The sequence below is a fragment of the Somniosus microcephalus genome, chromosome 26 (assembly GCF_052327205.1).
Source record: "Somniosus microcephalus isolate GS21.2 chromosome 26, FLI_Smic_1.0, whole genome shotgun sequence".
NCBI classification, from domain to species: domain Eukaryota; kingdom Metazoa; phylum Chordata; class Chondrichthyes; order Squaliformes; family Somniosidae; genus Somniosus; species Somniosus microcephalus.
This window is the reverse complement of record NC_141012.1, coordinates 10,962,361-10,979,608: the sequence shown is the minus strand read 5'-3', so window position 1 is coordinate 10,979,608 and position 17,248 is coordinate 10,962,361. Positions and strand designations below refer to the sequence as shown.

At 42.5% G+C, this 17,248-nt stretch overlaps 1 protein-coding gene across 12 annotated transcripts in view; it reads right to left on the bottom strand.

The window, feature by feature from the left end:
- The window catches only part of cep164 (centrosomal protein 164), a 167,186-nt gene that overhangs the window by 120,704 nt on the left and 29,234 nt on the right, over nucleotides 1-17,248 (bottom strand). For all 12 annotated transcript variants that reach the window (XM_085967825.1, XM_085967831.1, XM_085967834.1 and 9 more), the window contains 2 exons: nucleotides 13,302-13,413; nucleotides 4,599-4,803 (listed from right to left, as the gene is read on the bottom strand). In XM_085967825.1, coding sequence (XP_085823951.1) covers nucleotides 4,599-4,803; nucleotides 13,302-13,413 — 317 coding nt within the window. The remainder of the gene's footprint in view (nucleotides 1-4,598; nucleotides 4,804-13,301; nucleotides 13,414-17,248) is intronic.

Here is a 17,248-nt window from a genome sequence, read left to right as displayed (position 1 = left end):
TTGGCGTTTACTTTTTTGAGAATTTCCTGGTAAAACCTCTGGTCCTCTGAGTAAGACTCTTCCTCACACTTCTTGCTGGCTGGACTCTGAAGCCAGCTGTTGTAAGCAGTGCCAAGACTTTGTTTCAGTGATGAATTTGAAGAGGACAAGGAGTCAGTTTCTTTTTCTGAATGGTTTAAGCTCTGATCAGTGTAGGGGTTATAAACATCACAAGCTAGAGTGTCGACTGTGACTTTTTTCTCGGATTTAAAATCTTCATTCTGTTCCAGAATATCACAGTGTCCATCTTTCTGTGACACATCATCATTCAGACAATGTGACGCAGTAATCTGGCTAAAGAGAGAGTTTATATCAAATTTTTCAGTAACTAATGCTTTGTTAACTAATTCATTCACATTTGCTTCAGGGATTTCAACTTCACTCACTGTTCTTATTATGTTGTCTTCTTTATCAAAAAGCTTTCCTACTGTTAAGACTTTGCGTAAGTGGCCAACTGGTTTAAGTGTGACATTTACTGTTGCTAATAGTTCTGTGCTTTGTCCGTTTTCCATAGGTGTGGCGTTCAGCATCCAGGGCTCACTCATCACCATATTAAATTCGGACTGATCAGTTTGCACCCTTGTTGCTATTTGCTCCTCCTCAGTATTGAAAGTTGATTCCTTTAAGGGTTTGATCTGTGGCGTAATCATTTTACCATCACTACTGCAAAATGAATTTTCTGTGTCACAAATTGGCAACACAACAACCCCTTCAATACACTCCTCTGGCAAGTTTTCATTAACCTGGTTTTCTTCTACATTACTTTGTGGTATCTCATCAATTGGCTGTTTATTCTGAATTGAATTACCTTTCTGCAGATTTTCAACTGGACTTTTCTTATTTTCTGTGTCACTGAATACAATTACCTGCTCCTCAAGCGCAAATGAAATTCTTTTGTTGTCAGATAGTAGTGTTTCTGCAGTTTTACATTTTATTGCCTTCTTTGGTATGTTAGCTGGTTCTTTACTTATTAAGTGTCCTAAACTCATTCTATCCAAATTGGAGTCAGAGAAACTCCAGCATCTACCTGCCTCAGGAGCCACCCTGGCGTCTTCTGGCCTTTCCAGCTCACTGCGACCAGCTAGAAGGCTTTGATCAAAAGAAAGTGTTCTTCCTAGAATTTTCTCGACGTCTGCAAATATTTTTCGACTAACGTTTTCTCTTTTAAGAGGTTGCAGATTACTTGGAAAATTGACTGTTACAGACTTATTGACTAGCCTTGGCTTCAAAGATGGTTGCAAGCCACTGGCCTCTTTCTGGTCTGTGTCCTCAGTCCTAATCTGAGTATCATGCAAACACTCAAGACTTGTAAACTGATGAAGAGGATCATGAGAAGAGCAAGCTAGGTTACAATAAGATGGAGAAGGAAGTATTTCCGGTTCTAATTGGCTTCCCTAAACAAAGGATAAAAAAGAAACTTGAAGACAATGTGAAATTCAGCCAGGAGATATTTTAAATATTTGGTCTCCTAACTGTGAATTATGCTACAACTTCCAAGTTACTTCTCAGTTTATGATTAGGAAACCAGAAAAAAAATGGCTAATACATCTGTCTCTGTTGTGGAGAGGCTATTTCCCTTTTGCCCGTTCTCCCAGTTGGTGCTCAGCCCATGCTGGTGTTGGACTCTGAACAAACCTTTTCATTGATAGCCATGCTTGTGTCTGCAATCCCAAAAGAAAATGAAAATCATTTGAAAATAACCGAACAGCTTATAATGGAGAGTAGAGTGGAGGGTGGCTGGGCACATTTAAGGTTGCATTTTAGATTGGTTATTCTTACTACCCCATACTTTTTCCACATATCTTGTATTTAAAAAGCATGTGATTGAAGCACAGTAAAAAAATACAAGGATACAGTAAAATAAAATGAATTTAAAAGATTACCCATGCCATGTTCAATGTTGCTAATGGTAGCCCAGTGCTGCTGTAAGATTATTTTTCACTTTACTACTGGGTCATTACAATTAGATAGATAAGCCCGAGCATTAAGATCTGCAAATGTCCAATCTGAATGATGGCTTATAGCTTAGAGAGATGAGTTCATAGTATCAACATTCGATCTATAAATGACATGGAGACATTCCATTTTTGAAATCTCACGTTCTTGACCAGGTTGAAAATTGCAGAGGTGATTCTGCAATCCTGTGCTGGAGGAGAGCACCGCACCTGCAGGAAGCATGCGAGAGAGAATCAGGGCTACAGTGTTGTAGTCCTATCTCCAGCCCCCTCTGCTCCGTGACTGCAGGAAGCATGTGAGAGAGAATCAGGGCTACAGTGTTGTAGTCCTATCTCCAGCCTCCTCTGCTCCGTGACTGCAGGAAGCATGCGAGAGAGAATCAGGGCTACAGTGTTGTAGTCCTATCTCCAGCCCCCTCTGCTCCGTGACTGCAGGAAGCATGTGAGAGAGAATCAGGGCTACAGTGTTGTAGTCCTATCTCCAGCCTCCTCTGCTCCGTGACTGCAGGAAGCATGCGAGAGAGAATCAGGGCTACAGTGTTGTAGTCCTATCTCCAGCCTCCTCTGCTCCGTGACTGCAGGAAGCATGCGAGAGAGAATCAGGGCTACAGTGTTGTAGTCCTATCTCCAGCCCCCTCTGCTCCGTGACTGCAGGAAGCATGCGAGAGAGAATCAGGGCTACAGTGTTGTAGTCCTATCTCCAGCCTCCTCTGCTCCGTGACTGCAGGAAGCATGCGAGAGAGAATCAGGGCTACAGTGTTGTAGTCCTATCTCCAGCCCCCTCTGCTCCGTGACTGCAGGAAGCATGCGAGAGAGAATCAGGGCTACAGTGTTGTAGTCCTATCTCCAGCCCCCTCTGCTCCGTGACTGCAGGAAGCATGTGAGAGAGAATCAGAGCTACAGTGTTGTAGTCCTATCTCCAGCCCCCTCTGCTCCGTGACTGCAGGAAGCATGCGAGAGAGAATCAGGGCTACAGTGTTGTAGTCCTATCTCCAGCCCCCTCTGCTCCGTGACTGCAGCTTTCCCGTCTGAATGCAAAATCACACTCAATTTTTTTTTTTTTTTAAAAAGATCATATTGTCAAACACTTACAATTCAGCACTATAGTAAATAAAATTTAAAAACCATATATAATGATTTTTAACATTTATACTAACTTACAGGTCAGATGCAACAGAGAACTCCCCCTCCCCCACACGATCACTTAGACCTTTTTCTATAGTACATAATTGGCACGTGTAGCCCAACTGAGACAGCAATATTTGCATCTTCTGTGCCATAATTTGTAGGGGGGTTTTTTTCACTGAAAAAAAACTATAAAATAGGGATGGCACTTTACACGTGAATGACATACATATCTTGTGGAAATGAATGTTTCATTCACTATTAATACTAATTAAATATGCGTTGTGAATATTAATTGAGGAAAAAGTGGCAGTTCAGGTCACCAAAGAAACGATTGCATTGAAGACTGAAGAGGATTTTTGTGTCTGTATTAAATTACTTTGATACCAAATACTTAATTTGCATAGCTACAAATGAGATTTCAATTCAATGCGCCTTTGGTGCATCAAAAGAGCCTTAAAGAGAAAGAACGTGGTGTGATAGCTCAGTCCGTTTATACAGCAAGTAGCTGAGCCATAGCAACCAGATTTATATACTGTAGAAACACATGGAAGTTACGACACAGAAATAGGCCATTCTGCCCAACCAGTCCATGCATGTTGGCATTTACCCGCCACAAGATCGATCACGGTCCATGCTAAGTTACGGGTACAGTAGCATAATGGTTATGTCACTGGGCTAGTAATCCAGAGGCCTGGACTCATGATCCAGAGACATGAGTTCAAATCCCACTACGGCAGCTGGGGAATTTAAATTCAGTTAATAAATCAATCTGGAATAAAAAGCTCGTAGTGGTGACCATGAAACTACCGGATTGTCATAAAAACCCATCTGGTTGACGAATGTCCTTTCGGGAAGGAAGGCTGCCATCCTCACCCATTTCTGGCCTATATCTGACTCGAGACCCACAGCAATGTGGTTGATTCAACTGCCCTCTGAAATGGCCTTGCAAGCCATTCAGTTGTACCAAACCACTAGAAAGGCCTTCACCACACAGGACTGCAGCGGTTCAAGGCGGCGGCTCACCACCACCTTCTCGAGGGCAATTAGGGTTGGCAATAAATGCCAGCCACGCCCACGTCCCATGAACAAATCTTTTTAAAACTCAGTCGGTGAGGCATTACAACTGGCCTAGGTGCCCTTGAGTTAAGGGGGAGAAAGGAGGGAGCGGGGCAAGTTGGCAGGGATCCCAATCCAAAAATACTCTTCAATGAATCTGCTGGAAGTGCGCAAGTGTGAATGACAGGTGAACGCAGGATCTGGCAAATAACTTGCTGATGCTCATTCTCAAAGCTCACATGTGGATAATGGCCACTCGGACAAGATGGCACCCAGCACCTGTGAAACTGTACTGCAGAAAGGAATCAATGCCTTTCAGGCGGAGAGAGAGGAAAAGTGGCATGAAAACAGGCAGGGAGAGGGAAAAGGAAGCATAGGATCCTGAGATAATTCAATTTGGATTTAAGAATTAAAACTCACTGTGGTAGATTTAAGTGGTTCCTTTTCTTTCTTCTCTTTTTTTTCCTTCTTCTTTTTCTTTTCTTTCTTTTTGCTTCCACCCAGAGCATGCAGTTTCTCGCGCTCCAAAGTAACCAAGTTTCGGTATTGTTCATCGCACGGATGGTCCCATGTTGACTGGCCCGATACAAAGTTAAAGTAATAGACGTCACCTGTGACATCTTGGCTGCCTCGGACAAGAGAAAGCAATCATTCAAAAATATATATATTTTTTTAAACCACCGCCAAAATCCGTGATAATCTAGCGGTTTGTTCCTGCACCGCAACACTATTGTACCATGCTAATCATCACTGATACACAGAAAGTGGGTTAAGACAAGTTTTTACTTGGACAAATGAAGTTAAATTGAGAAAATAATGACAAAATTCATAGTTTACCCAAAGCAGTTGATTCCTGATAGAGTAACCGAGATGTATTTCCTCACCCCAATGATTTAAATTTAAAAATCAGCATTTGTGTAATTTTGTAGTGTTAAAAGTTGGGCCTTTTATAAAAATCTGTACCTCAGCTCATTTTAATTTTAATTAGCCTATGCTATTGAGGCTAAATGAAAAACCTTCTTCTCCAACATACGGCCTTTCAGAAGGTGCAATTGGTGACACGCACCGAAATGACCATGTTCACTCTATTGAATATAATACAACATTTCAAAATACAAGTGTTGCCCTCAGTTAAGAACTATACATTTAAAAGAAAGGGCTAAATATCACTGAAGTTATTCCTTCCATTAAATTACTCTCACTCATCTTTTCCCATAAACATGCCACATCACGTTTCCTTCCAGGAGTTCTGGGTAAATGAAGCAATCAAGGACTCATGGCTCGGATGTAAATCATCTTCCCTCACCAACACAGCAACAGCTTAATTACCGATTAGCAGGTCAACAGCCAAGGGGTACTTATAATGAACGTATTAGTTCATTTTCATATACTTTAAATAGGTTGACCAATGTGTTAAAAAAGTGTACAGAGGAATTTCACTTGAACACGGAAGATGTTTGATACAAATGTTACTGAGAGCAAGTTCATCTCTCAAGAGATCTATGTAGCATAACTCACCCAAAGTTGCTAGAAGAAAACACATGGATAGCACGTTTCTGGAGGTAGTCACCCCACTGCTTAAGAGTATGCAGGCAGAGAGAGAATGGGTGACCGCCAGACAGAAGAGGAGGTAGTGCAGGAGTCCCTGGAGTGCATCTCGCTCTCCAACCAGTATTCTGTTCTGAGTACTGGTGGGGGGCGATGGTTCTTCTGGGGAATGCAGCCAGAGACAAGTCCACGGCACCACAGGTGGCTCAGCTGCACATGGGGGGGGGGGGGGGGGGGGGAGGAAAAAGAGTGGAAGAGCAATAGTGGTAGGGGATTCGATAGTTAGGGGAGCAGACAGACATTTCTGCAGCCGTGGACGTGACTCCAAGATGGTATGTTGCCTCCCTGGTGCCAGGGTCAAGGATGTCACTGAGCGGCTGCAGGACACTCTGAGGGGTGAGGGTGAACAGCCAGAGGTCGTTGTCCATATCTGCACCAATGACATAGGCAGAAAGAGGGATGAGGTTCTGCAGGTAGAGTTTAGGGAGCTAGGAGAGAGATTAAAAAGCAGGACCTCAAAAGGTAGTAATCTCCGGATTACTCCCGGTGCCACGTGCTAGTGAGTACAGGAATAGGAGGATAGGACTGATGAATGCATGGCTGTAGAGATGGTGCAGGAGGGAGGGCTTTAGATTACTGAGGCATTGGGACCATTTCTGGGGAAGGTGGGACCTGTACAAGCCAGACGGGTTACACCTCAACAGAGCCGGGACCAATATTCTCGTGGGAAGGTTTGCTAGTGCTGTTGGGGAGGGTTTAAACTAGCTTGGCAGGGGGATGAGCACCAGCATATAGGAGTAGAAAAGAGGAATAAGGTGCACAGAAGAGTGAGTGTGTTGGATAGTACCAGAGAAGAAAGTAGTACTAAAGGCAGAAGTAGTACCATATCAGATAGGAGCAGACAAAGAAAAATTCAAAAATGGGTTTATAATGCATGTACGTAAATGCACAAAGTGTGGTGAATAAGGTTGGTGAGCTACAAGCACAATTAGCCGTGTGGCAATATGATGTTGTGACAATAACGGCAATGTGGCTTAAAAACAGTGAGGACTGGGCACTTAATATTCAAGGGTACAAGGTGTTCAGAAAAGATAGTGAAGGAAAAAAGGGAGGTGGGGTGGCAGTGCTGATTAAGGAAGACATTGTAGTGTTGGCAAGTGTTATTGAGGGGACAAGGACAGAATCCATTTGGTTAGAGTTGAGGAGCAAAAAGGGTATGATCACACTATTGGAGGTATTCTATAGGCCTCCAAATAGTGAGGGAGAGGTAGAGAAGCAAATCTGCAGGGAAATCGCAGCGATATGCAAAAGCTATAGAGTGGTGATATTGGGGGACTTTAATTACCCAAATATCGATTGGGATAATGCTAGGGTAAAGGGAAAGGGGGGGGAAGAATTTCTGAAATGTGTTCAGGAGAATTTCCTTGACTAGTACATTCTTGGCCCAACTAGGAAGGAGGCATTGCTGAATCTGGTGCTGGGGAATGAGGTGGGCCAGGTCGACCAAGTGTCTGGGAGAACACTTGGGTATGAGTGATCATCGTATCATAAGATTTAGATTAGCAATGGAGAGGAGCAAGGAACAATCTAGAGTGGAACTTCTAAACTGGAATAGGGCTAACTTCAATGGGATGCGAAAGGATCTTGCCAGGATAAAATGGAACCAAAGACTGACAGGAAAAACTGTAACGGAACAATGGGTGATCTTTAAGGAGGAGATGTTCCAAGTACAGGCTAGGTACATTCCAACAAGAAGGAAGGGTAAGGGAACCAAAGCAAAGGCTCCTTGGGTGACGAGGGAGATAGAGAAGATGAAGAAACAAAAAATAGAGGAAGAACCAGACCAAATACAATAAGTTGAGAGGGGAAGTGAAGATGAAAATAAGATTGGCTATGAGAGTAGAATGGCGGTTAACATAAAAGGGAACACAAAAATCTTCTACCAGCATGTAACCTGTAAGTGGATAGTAAGAGGCGGGGTGGGGCCTATTAGCGACAAAGTAGGTGTTATATGCTTAGAGGTGCAGGGCAAGGCTAGAATACTCAATGCGTACTTTGTATCGGTGTTTACTAAGGAGGTGGATGCTGACAAAATATTGGTAGCAGTGGAAAAGGTAGAAGCAATGGAAGGGGTGAAAATTGATAGACAGGATGTACTAGAAAGGCTGGGTATGCTTAGAGTGGATAAGTCGCCTGATCCAGATGGCTTGCATCCCAGATTGCTAAGGGAATTGGGGGAGGAGATAGCGGAAGGGCTTGCCATAATTTTCCAATCTTCCCTAGATGCGGGGGAGGTGCCAGGGGATTGGAAAGTGGCAAATGTGACACCATTGCTCAAGAAAGGACAATCCTAGTAACTACAGGCTGGTCAGTTTAACATCAGTGGTGGGTAAAGTTTTAGAAACAATAATCAAGGAAAAAATTAACGGACACTTGCAGAGGTTTAAGCTAATTAAGGAGAGCCAACACGGATTTGTAAAAGACAGATCGTGTTTGACTAATCTAATTGAATTTTGATGAAGTAACAGAGAGGATTGATGAAGGGAATGCAATGGATGTTGTCTACATGGATTTTAGGAAGGCGTTTGACAAAGTACCACATAGAAGGCTGGATAACAAAATTGAGGCTAATGGAATAGGTGGGTCAGTGGCAGCTTGGATAAGGAATTGGTTTAAGGACAGAAAACAGCAAGTTGTGGTAAATGGCTGTTTTTCAGACTGGAGGATGTAGACAGTGGTGTTCCCCAAGGGTCAGTACTGGGGCCACTGCTTTTTTGATATAATGACCTGGATATTGGAATACAAAGTAGAATTTCTAAATTTGCCGATGACACTAAACTTGGGGGTGTGGCAAACAGTGAGGATGATACCAATCAACTGCAACAGGACATAGAAAGGCTAGCAGAATGGGCAGACAAGTGGCAGATGGAATTTAATACAAAGAAGTGTGAGGTGATGCATTTTGGCAGAAGGAACAGGAATAGGCAATATACACTTAATGGCACAGTTTTAAAGAGTGTGCAGGGACAGAGGGACCTGGGAGTTAATCTGCATAGGTCCCTGAAGGTGGCAGGACATATTGAGAGAGTGGTTAGCAAAGCACATGGGATCTTGGGCTTCAGAAATAGAGGTATTGAGTACAAAAGTAGAGAAGTTATGTTGAACCTTTATAAAGCGCTGGTTAGGCCACAACTGGAGTATTGCGTCCAGTTCTGGTCGCCACGCTTTAGGAAGGATATGAAGACCCTTGAGAGGGTGCAGAAGAGATTTACCAGAATGGTTCTGGGAATGGGGGATCGTAGCTACAAGGACAGGTTAGAGAAGCTGGACTTGTTTTCATTAGAGCAGAGGTTGAGGGTTGATTTGATAGAGGTGTACAAGATTATTACGGGTTTGGATAGGCTAGATGGGGAAAGGCTGTTCCCATTAGCTGATGGTACAAGGACTAGGGGACACAGATTTAAGGTTTTGGGCAAGAGTTACAGGGGGAAGCGGAGACACTCAATGTTTTCAAGGAGAGACTGAATAGGCACTTGAGGGAAATAAACTTGCAGGGCTATGGGGGTAGAGCGGGGGAATGGGACTGACTGGATTGCTCTACAGAGAGCCGGCACGGACTCGATGGGCCAAATGGCCTCCTTCTGTGCCATTATGACTCTATGACTGAAGAAGTGGGGCTTTTTCCACCAGAACAGAGAAAGTTAAGGAAGATTTAATATGTTTAAAATAAGTTAAGAGAGAACTGGATAAGTATTTGAAAAGGAAGAATATAAGAGGATATGTGGAAAGTACAAGGAAATGGGATTAGGGTAGATAGCTCCAATTGAGGAGCTAGCACTGGGCCGAATGGCTTCCTTCTTTCTCTGCTGTAATTTCTACGATTTTATTCAAATAAAAGCAAGTGCTACTGCAGTTATACAGGGAGCTGACCCGATGTCATTTAGAATACGGTGTTCAGTTTTGGGTGCCCCATTTTAGGAAGGATATCTCCGGGATTATTGGGACGAAGGGACTAGGTTATGATGAGACCCCAAGCAAACTTGGATTATATTCCCTGAAAATGAAGATTTTAAAATAATGAAGACAATTGAGGGAGAAGATAGGTTATGAATATTCCCTCTAGTAGCAGAATCCAGCACAAAGGCAGCATAATGCTAGAATTCAAGACAAGCCAGTTAAAAGCAAATCAAGGAAAAACTTCTTTACGCCGAGGGCAGTGAGAATTTAGAACACACTGCCTCAAAGATCATAAATGTGAAGAAAACGGAGGGGTTTAAAAAGGGAGAAAGATAAATACTTACTCAGGAAGTAAAAATGCATTGCTTGCTAGAAAGGCTAATTGCATCCTGGCAGAAGCACGGGTCGGAGTATGGAGACTACAATGTTGTAACTCTAGCTCCGATCTGCGCTTCCTTTGGATGGAACTTCCCCACTGGGAATGCTTTGATCATAGAATTCGCCCAATAGAGAAAAGGCAGGGAATTGGGATTAAGAGAGAAGCGCCATGGCTAACGATAATGTTTGAGCAAGCTTGATTGCTCGACTAGCCCACTCCTGTTCTCGCACAAAGGAAGATAAAAGAAATACATCTTTAATGACAATCCATTAAAAATTTAGTCTAACTTAAACACAACATTTTTAAAAGTTAATCCACAAATGAAATTTAAATTTTAGATCAAACTTTAATGGATTGTCATTTAAGATCAATTCATCACAATAGAAACTATCACACTCCAGATCAAATTTTCTTTAAGTGGAATATGACCTTATTAAAGCTGATTTTATGCAGGCTCCACTGAACTTTAAAATGGTACATTTATGACTAAACAAACACTGTCTATTCTATACAGAATCCTATAATTAAGCAATAAATGTCGGTAGCCCTGAGTGTACAAAGGAATAAATGGCTCCTGTGTGCTTCCCGGCATTTAATCATCAGGCACCAGCTGTTTTTATTTTTTTGCCAAGTGAACCCTGGGCTGCCAACATTTACTACAGTTTGGTTCACAGGAATTGTTAGAGAACAAGCATTTTTAATTTATTAGTTAAAAAATAAACATTTTTTAAAAAGTCTGTAGAATTCAATGCTTCATCCAGCCAAGTATATAGTACACACACACACACAACTTGGTTACTCAGTTTGTCCAAATATACCCCCCCCCCCCCACACCCCCAGGTCCCGCCCGTCCCGCCATTTTCCTTTGGTTGCTATTTTTTTCTCTGCAGCTCTTCCTTATTGTTGTCAATGGTAATGGACTTATGCAGCTATGCAAACAACATCGTTTGATTAGGATCCACTAAAACATAAGATGAATAAAAATGAAATAAACATACATTTACCTACGCATACGTGGCAAGTTTATAACCTTGACACAATCTCCAAGTTGTGACTGCTGCATAAGTATATTGTATCCAATAATTTACACTGAAGCTGTTAAGTTAATATTGCATGAATAAAACATCATAAATTCAAATACCATGATAAGCCTTTTTTTATGGAATACTATTTAATTAAGCTCCCACCCTATTCTTTTACAGGTAAACACTGCTCACATTTTAGTGCAGGAACACATTGCATAACAGAGCAGAATAGCCAGACACAGAAATCAAGTTTATCGCCCAAGTCTCGCTAAACCAGGATTTGCCATTCTGTCGTTAAGTCTACAAATCCTTGTAAAAAGGGATTTACTGTCCCAAATGTAAATGTCTGAATCCCTCAACAGGGATTAATGGGCAAAAGGAAATATCCATTTTTATAAAACAGCTGGCTCCGCACAGTTTAAATATGTAACATTTTTCTTCCAATAGTGCAGGAACATAGAAATACAGCTGAATCCTGTTATAGGCAATAGGTCAAGGTAGACAAAAAAGGCCCTGGTTGCATAAGACAGGGCTAGGACCATTCTTACATAGGAACAGGTGGAGGCCATTCAGCCCCTCGAGCCTGTTCCGCCATTCAATCAGATCATGACTGATCTGTACTGCAACTCAATTAACCCACCTTTGATAACCTTACCCAGCAAAAATCTGTCAATCTCCATCTTGAAAATTTCAATTGCCCCAGCACCCACAGCCTTTGGGGGAGGGGGGGGGGGGTTGCGGAGAAGGAAAGAGTGTTCCACATTTCCACTACCCTTTGTGTGAAAAAGTGCTTCCTAATATCACTCTTGAATCGCCTGGCTCCAATTTTAAAATTGTGCCTCCTTGTTCTGGATTCCCCCACCAGATAAAATAGTATCTCTGTATCTATCCTATTTATTTCCTTTATCTTTTTAAACATGTCAAGTTTATGCAGTCTGCCCTCATAATTTAACCCTTTAAGCCCCAGTATCATTCAGTAAATCTGCACTGTATATATCTTTCCTGAGGTGCGGTGCCCTTGAGAAGATGGTGGCGAACCACCCAGCGGCTTGCTGGGCCATTTCAGAGAGCAGTTAAGAGTCAACCACATTGCTGTGGGTCTGGAGTCACAGTCACATAAACCAGACACGGTAAGGACGGCAGATTTCCTTCCCTAAAGGACATTAGTGAACCAGATGGATTTTTTAATGACAATCCGATAGTGGTCATCATCACTGATACTAGCTTTTTATTCCAGATTTATTTATTAACTGAATTTAAATTCCCCAGCTGCCGTGGTGGGATTTGAACTCACGTCTCTGGATCATTAGTCCAGGCCTCTGGATTACTAGTCCAGTAACTTAACCACTATGCTACCGTACCCCTTTGCTGACCAAAGCACTTCACAACTGAAGCATTATCTTCTTCTCCTTGAGATAAGAGTCAATATTCAATTAGCCTTTTTGATTACTTTTTGTACTTGTGCACTAGCTTTTAGTGATTTGTGTACATTGACACCCAAATCCCTTTGCTTCTTCCCAGTTTAGTCTCTCGCTATTAAGAAAAGGGTGGTTAGAAAGTGAAATGCATTGTCCTAGATGTAAAATCAATTGAGATGTTTAATACCCTTACTAAGTAAGTAACTTAAGGATATGGAAACGAGGGAGGGGTGGGGAGGTGGAGAAATCTTAGTAAAGAGAGTTGCCACGGCTATCAAAATGGCAGAGAAAGCTCAACAGGTCAAAAAGCTTACTCTTCATCCCAAATGATTGGCTACACAGGGAGCAAAATTTGGACTTGCAAATATTTAATATAATCAGGGCATTACCAAAAAGCTCATTGTCAGAAAATTCCACATAGCGGGGATTGTATTCTGATATGTCTGATTGATCAGTAGACGTATTTAGCATTTTGGTACGAATATGCCACAGTAAAAATTGCACCTCAGCCAGTACACTTTAGTACTGTACCAATATGCTTCATCACTTCAAGTTGCTCCCACCATTATCACCACCATTGGCAGGCATGTAATCACTAGTACTTCACCCTTGTATTACATAGCCCAAAATGCTCTCATCTGACACAACCCAAGTTTAGAAGGATTAAACGCGGGACTGTACTGCTGGATGTTTTGCATGTTCAAGCAGACACAGTTTTAAAATTTCACACACACTCGCATCATTAGTGCTTTACTGAAATCGTATTGAAAACACAACTAGTCTTCTGCCATCTTACCAAGGCTTCCATTCTTGGGGTAAAGGTGCCACAATGCCCTCCCTGGCTAACCACATTAGCTCCGGTTCATTTTCAGGGTCAATTCCTATCTCGCGGGCGTATTCTTGGATTTCTGAAGAATGATAAGAAAAGTTACATTAAAAATTTTACCATTTAAAGAACAAGTGGTACAGTAACCGAGCCATGGAGTTTGTGCTAGTTATCCCTTCCACTGTGACTTTCAAAGCTCAGATGTGACGCAATGAAGGGGCTAGGTGTTGTCCCCACTGGAAATTAGGGGGGGGGTGGTGGGGAAGAAAGGCTGACCTCCAAACTGACCAAAAACTAAGGATGGTAGAAGTTAACACATTGGTCTCCTACTAACCCAACTTGACCAGGAATGGTGTATGACATTGGATGAAAGATGGGAAGGGAAGAAACTAAACATATACAATTTCAATCCCTTCTTTCTTTCCTCCCCCGCCCCACCCCATGCTTTATACCCAAAACCAATTGTACAATACTGGACTGGAAATAACAAGCCTGGATGGAACTTTCAACTTCAGCTGGGGCATAAAACTGGCAGTATCAGATCAGACACCCTTCATACACCCTGCTTGATTTTTTGTCCCACTGAAGTTGAAAATGCCTCATTGCGTTGAAGGATGTAGACTGTACATCAGGGGTCACAAATTTAAGTTGTATAAGGCCAGATCTAGGTTAGATGTCAGGAGGTGGTTCTTTCCCCAGAGAATAGTGGGCCTCTGGAACAGGCTGGCCTCTCCTGCAGTTGATACGGATTCACTGAATTCCTTCAAGCGAGAGCTAGACCGGTTTCTGGTGGGAGCGGAGATCACCTCTTACAGAAGGTAGGTACTGCAGGGAATTCAGGGCCAATGTGATCTCTTGGGCTAGTTTCGATCGCCTAGGTGGGTCGGAGTGGAATTTCCCAGATTCCCCCCCCCAAATTGGTCTAGTTTTTTAAAAGTCTGGTTTTTCACCTCTCCCAGGAGATCACATGGTTTCGGGCGGGGTGGAGTGTATATATTATGATGATACACAAGGCATCACTATTGTGTGGGACAGGCTCGATGGACCAGAGGGTCTTTACCTGTCCGTCATTGTTCATACGTTTGTAGAGTTTAAAGCAGGCTCCTGGTCCAGGATAAGCAGAACAAATGCATTGACTAAAGATTCAAACTGTGAACCACAAGAAGAGACTTTATATTTCAGAGCATGGCAAATCGGTGCACGCGCACACTCGACATTAAAGGCTCCAACAGCTACCATCAGTCAAAGTTGGCTGCCTCATGCTCAGCGAGATCTATCCACTGTCAGCTCCATTATTGGTTATGACATCCTCGTGCAGAAGAAAACTCTTAACCCATCCCCTGCTGCTAAAAGTCACAGAATCACTGTGACTTATTAATCTGTTATGCAAAGCAGAAGAATACTAATCACGAGTGTGAAAATAGGAATAAAAAGGTCCAAGTATTAAACCTCAAACTGTAAACCAACTATTTCTACGGATTATGGCAAAGGGTTTTCAATTTATTTTGTTAAAGTGTTACACTCTCTACAAAAGCCTTCTCAAAACCTTCCTCTTTGATTAATGCCTTTGGTTGCCGGTCCTAACCCTTCTCCCAACTGCTCAGTGTCTGATTATCTTGCTACATTGAATTATATTAAAAGGCACTATAAAAGTGCAAATAATTTTTTTGTATAAATATGCAAGTGTACTATAAATATGAAGCTATGTTACAATTAGAAGAGATAGAGCACCCAGGTGACTTTGTTGGTACAGGAAACTTTCTGGTATCCGGCACTGACGGGACCGAGCTGGTGCCGTTAGATCAAAACTGCCGTATAAACCAGCGGCAATGTTAAAACATACAGAGCTTTTCAGCTCCGTGTGAATCAACAAACCCTGTTGCTTAGCAACAGCTTCAAAACAGTCAGCTGCAGCTGCAAGCGTCTCTAACTGAAGCTGTTGCTTAGCTACAGACCTTGCAGGGCCTGACTGGGGAAAAAAAAGCAATGAGAAGTAAAAAAACTTATAGAAAACGGCTCCTGAGTTTTGCCAGTAGATAGAGCTTTCCGGACTTTTAACCTCTGGTTAAACAAAAGTTTCCTGTACATGTATTATGTAGGTGTTACCAAGACATACAGACCAGAGGGTCTCCAATTCAATCCCTGGTTTGCGTCGAGTTAACTGATCTCAGCCAGGGTAAGGGTGGAGGCACTAAAATCAGGCTCACTGTCCCCAGGCTAAAGAATTAAAAATAAAATCAGCTAGGCTTCCTATTTCCCTTTTGTGTAAAGTGCTTGTGTGGACGTCAAATGGAGGACAGAATCAGCCATAACCGCTGTCTACGCCAGAATATCCTGCTCTGCGATCAAATATCCTGCAAGCACGCAACTATCTCGGCTCACACCTGGAGAATGTAGTGCCTATTCTCCAGCAAGAGCCAGTGCCTTACAAGAGAAAGGGGAGAAAATGGGGGGGGGGGGGGAAGGGAAATTGTCCCTACGTATAATTATGTTGTTCTTCTATATAGAGATATACAAATGCATTAAAAATTTCAGCAAATTAAAAAAGAGTTTAAATAAATCATCATTTTGCTTTTGACAGAAAAGACTGAAGATTTGTCTGACCAATCAATTACATCATATTTAAAAAACCACTGTGGGTGTAAGGCAGTTAAAGTCTAACCATAATTTGGCCAATACTGCCCTCTACTGCATGGAACCTCGTATCACTGAAATGCTGGATGGCTAGAAAAAAGTTCTATTTACAAATACACCAGCCAATGTTCCAACCAGGAGCCTTGGTTTACAAGTTACCTACACAATGGGCTGGATTTTGCTACGGGGGCGGGTTGGAGGTGGGAAACCCACATTCGGGCTTGTTGTCCCGCCTCCATGGAGATGTGGCCAACCCACTGGATTTTCCTCTGATTGACCTTGTTGAGCCCGCCCTGTGGGCTCAGCAGGCCAATTAAGGGCCACCCGGCAACAGGTGACGTCAGAGATTGACATTTCATCTGTCAAAAGCTTTTGGCAGATGAAATATCAGTGTTTAACAGCTGTTTGAAGCTGTCAAGCACTGAAAAACTGCTAATTCAGCCTCAGTCCTTTCTCAGGATAACTTTAAAATCATTTTGCTGCAGAAACCAAGAAGCTGATTTTTTTTTAAAAATCGGAGCTTCTGTGGTTCTTGCAGCCGACTCCCGACACCGGAATGCAGGACTCCTGTAAAGGTAAGTAAAAGTAAGTTAAACTTATTTAAACACTTTAAACACTTGCAAAACACTTACCTTTGCACTCCTGCACCCCTCACTCACCTGAACACTGGGCATCTCGACCCCTCCAAGACCTCAGACCCACGTCCCGCCTCGAAAACTTTTCGTGGTTTGGAGCTGTCGGGAAGCCCACAAACCAGCAATAAAAATCGCGAATAGGCAAAAAACTACCTGTTAACAGGCAGTTTAATTGCCTTTAATCCCTTCCCGCCTCTGGGAGTCGGGTTCCAGCACTTGTCGGCAACCCGACTCCTATGAAATTGACATGGAGGCGGGATGGGGTCGGGACCCCCGGATCTCCGATTTTTATCGCCCGCACGCCTCCAACCCGGCCCCAGGGGCTTAGGAAAATCCAGCCCAATGGGTGAGCTTTGCATCTGAAAATAGACACGAGGTATGTTTTGGATTAATATGGACTTAAAGATCTGTTTTGTTCAGGAGAGGTCAGTGAAGGGAAGTATTAGTTGAGTGTTCATTTTTCAAAAAAAAACTTAAGTGAATATTACTGGGGAAAATAAAAGACAAATTACAGCATAATACAAATTAAAACAAGAATGTTTTAAAATTGAATTTGCTTTTACAAATTACATTAGAGGCGAGGAAGAAGCAGCCTCTATACCATCAAGGTCAGGGGTCCATGAATAGATTTTTTTTTAAAGTGGCTTA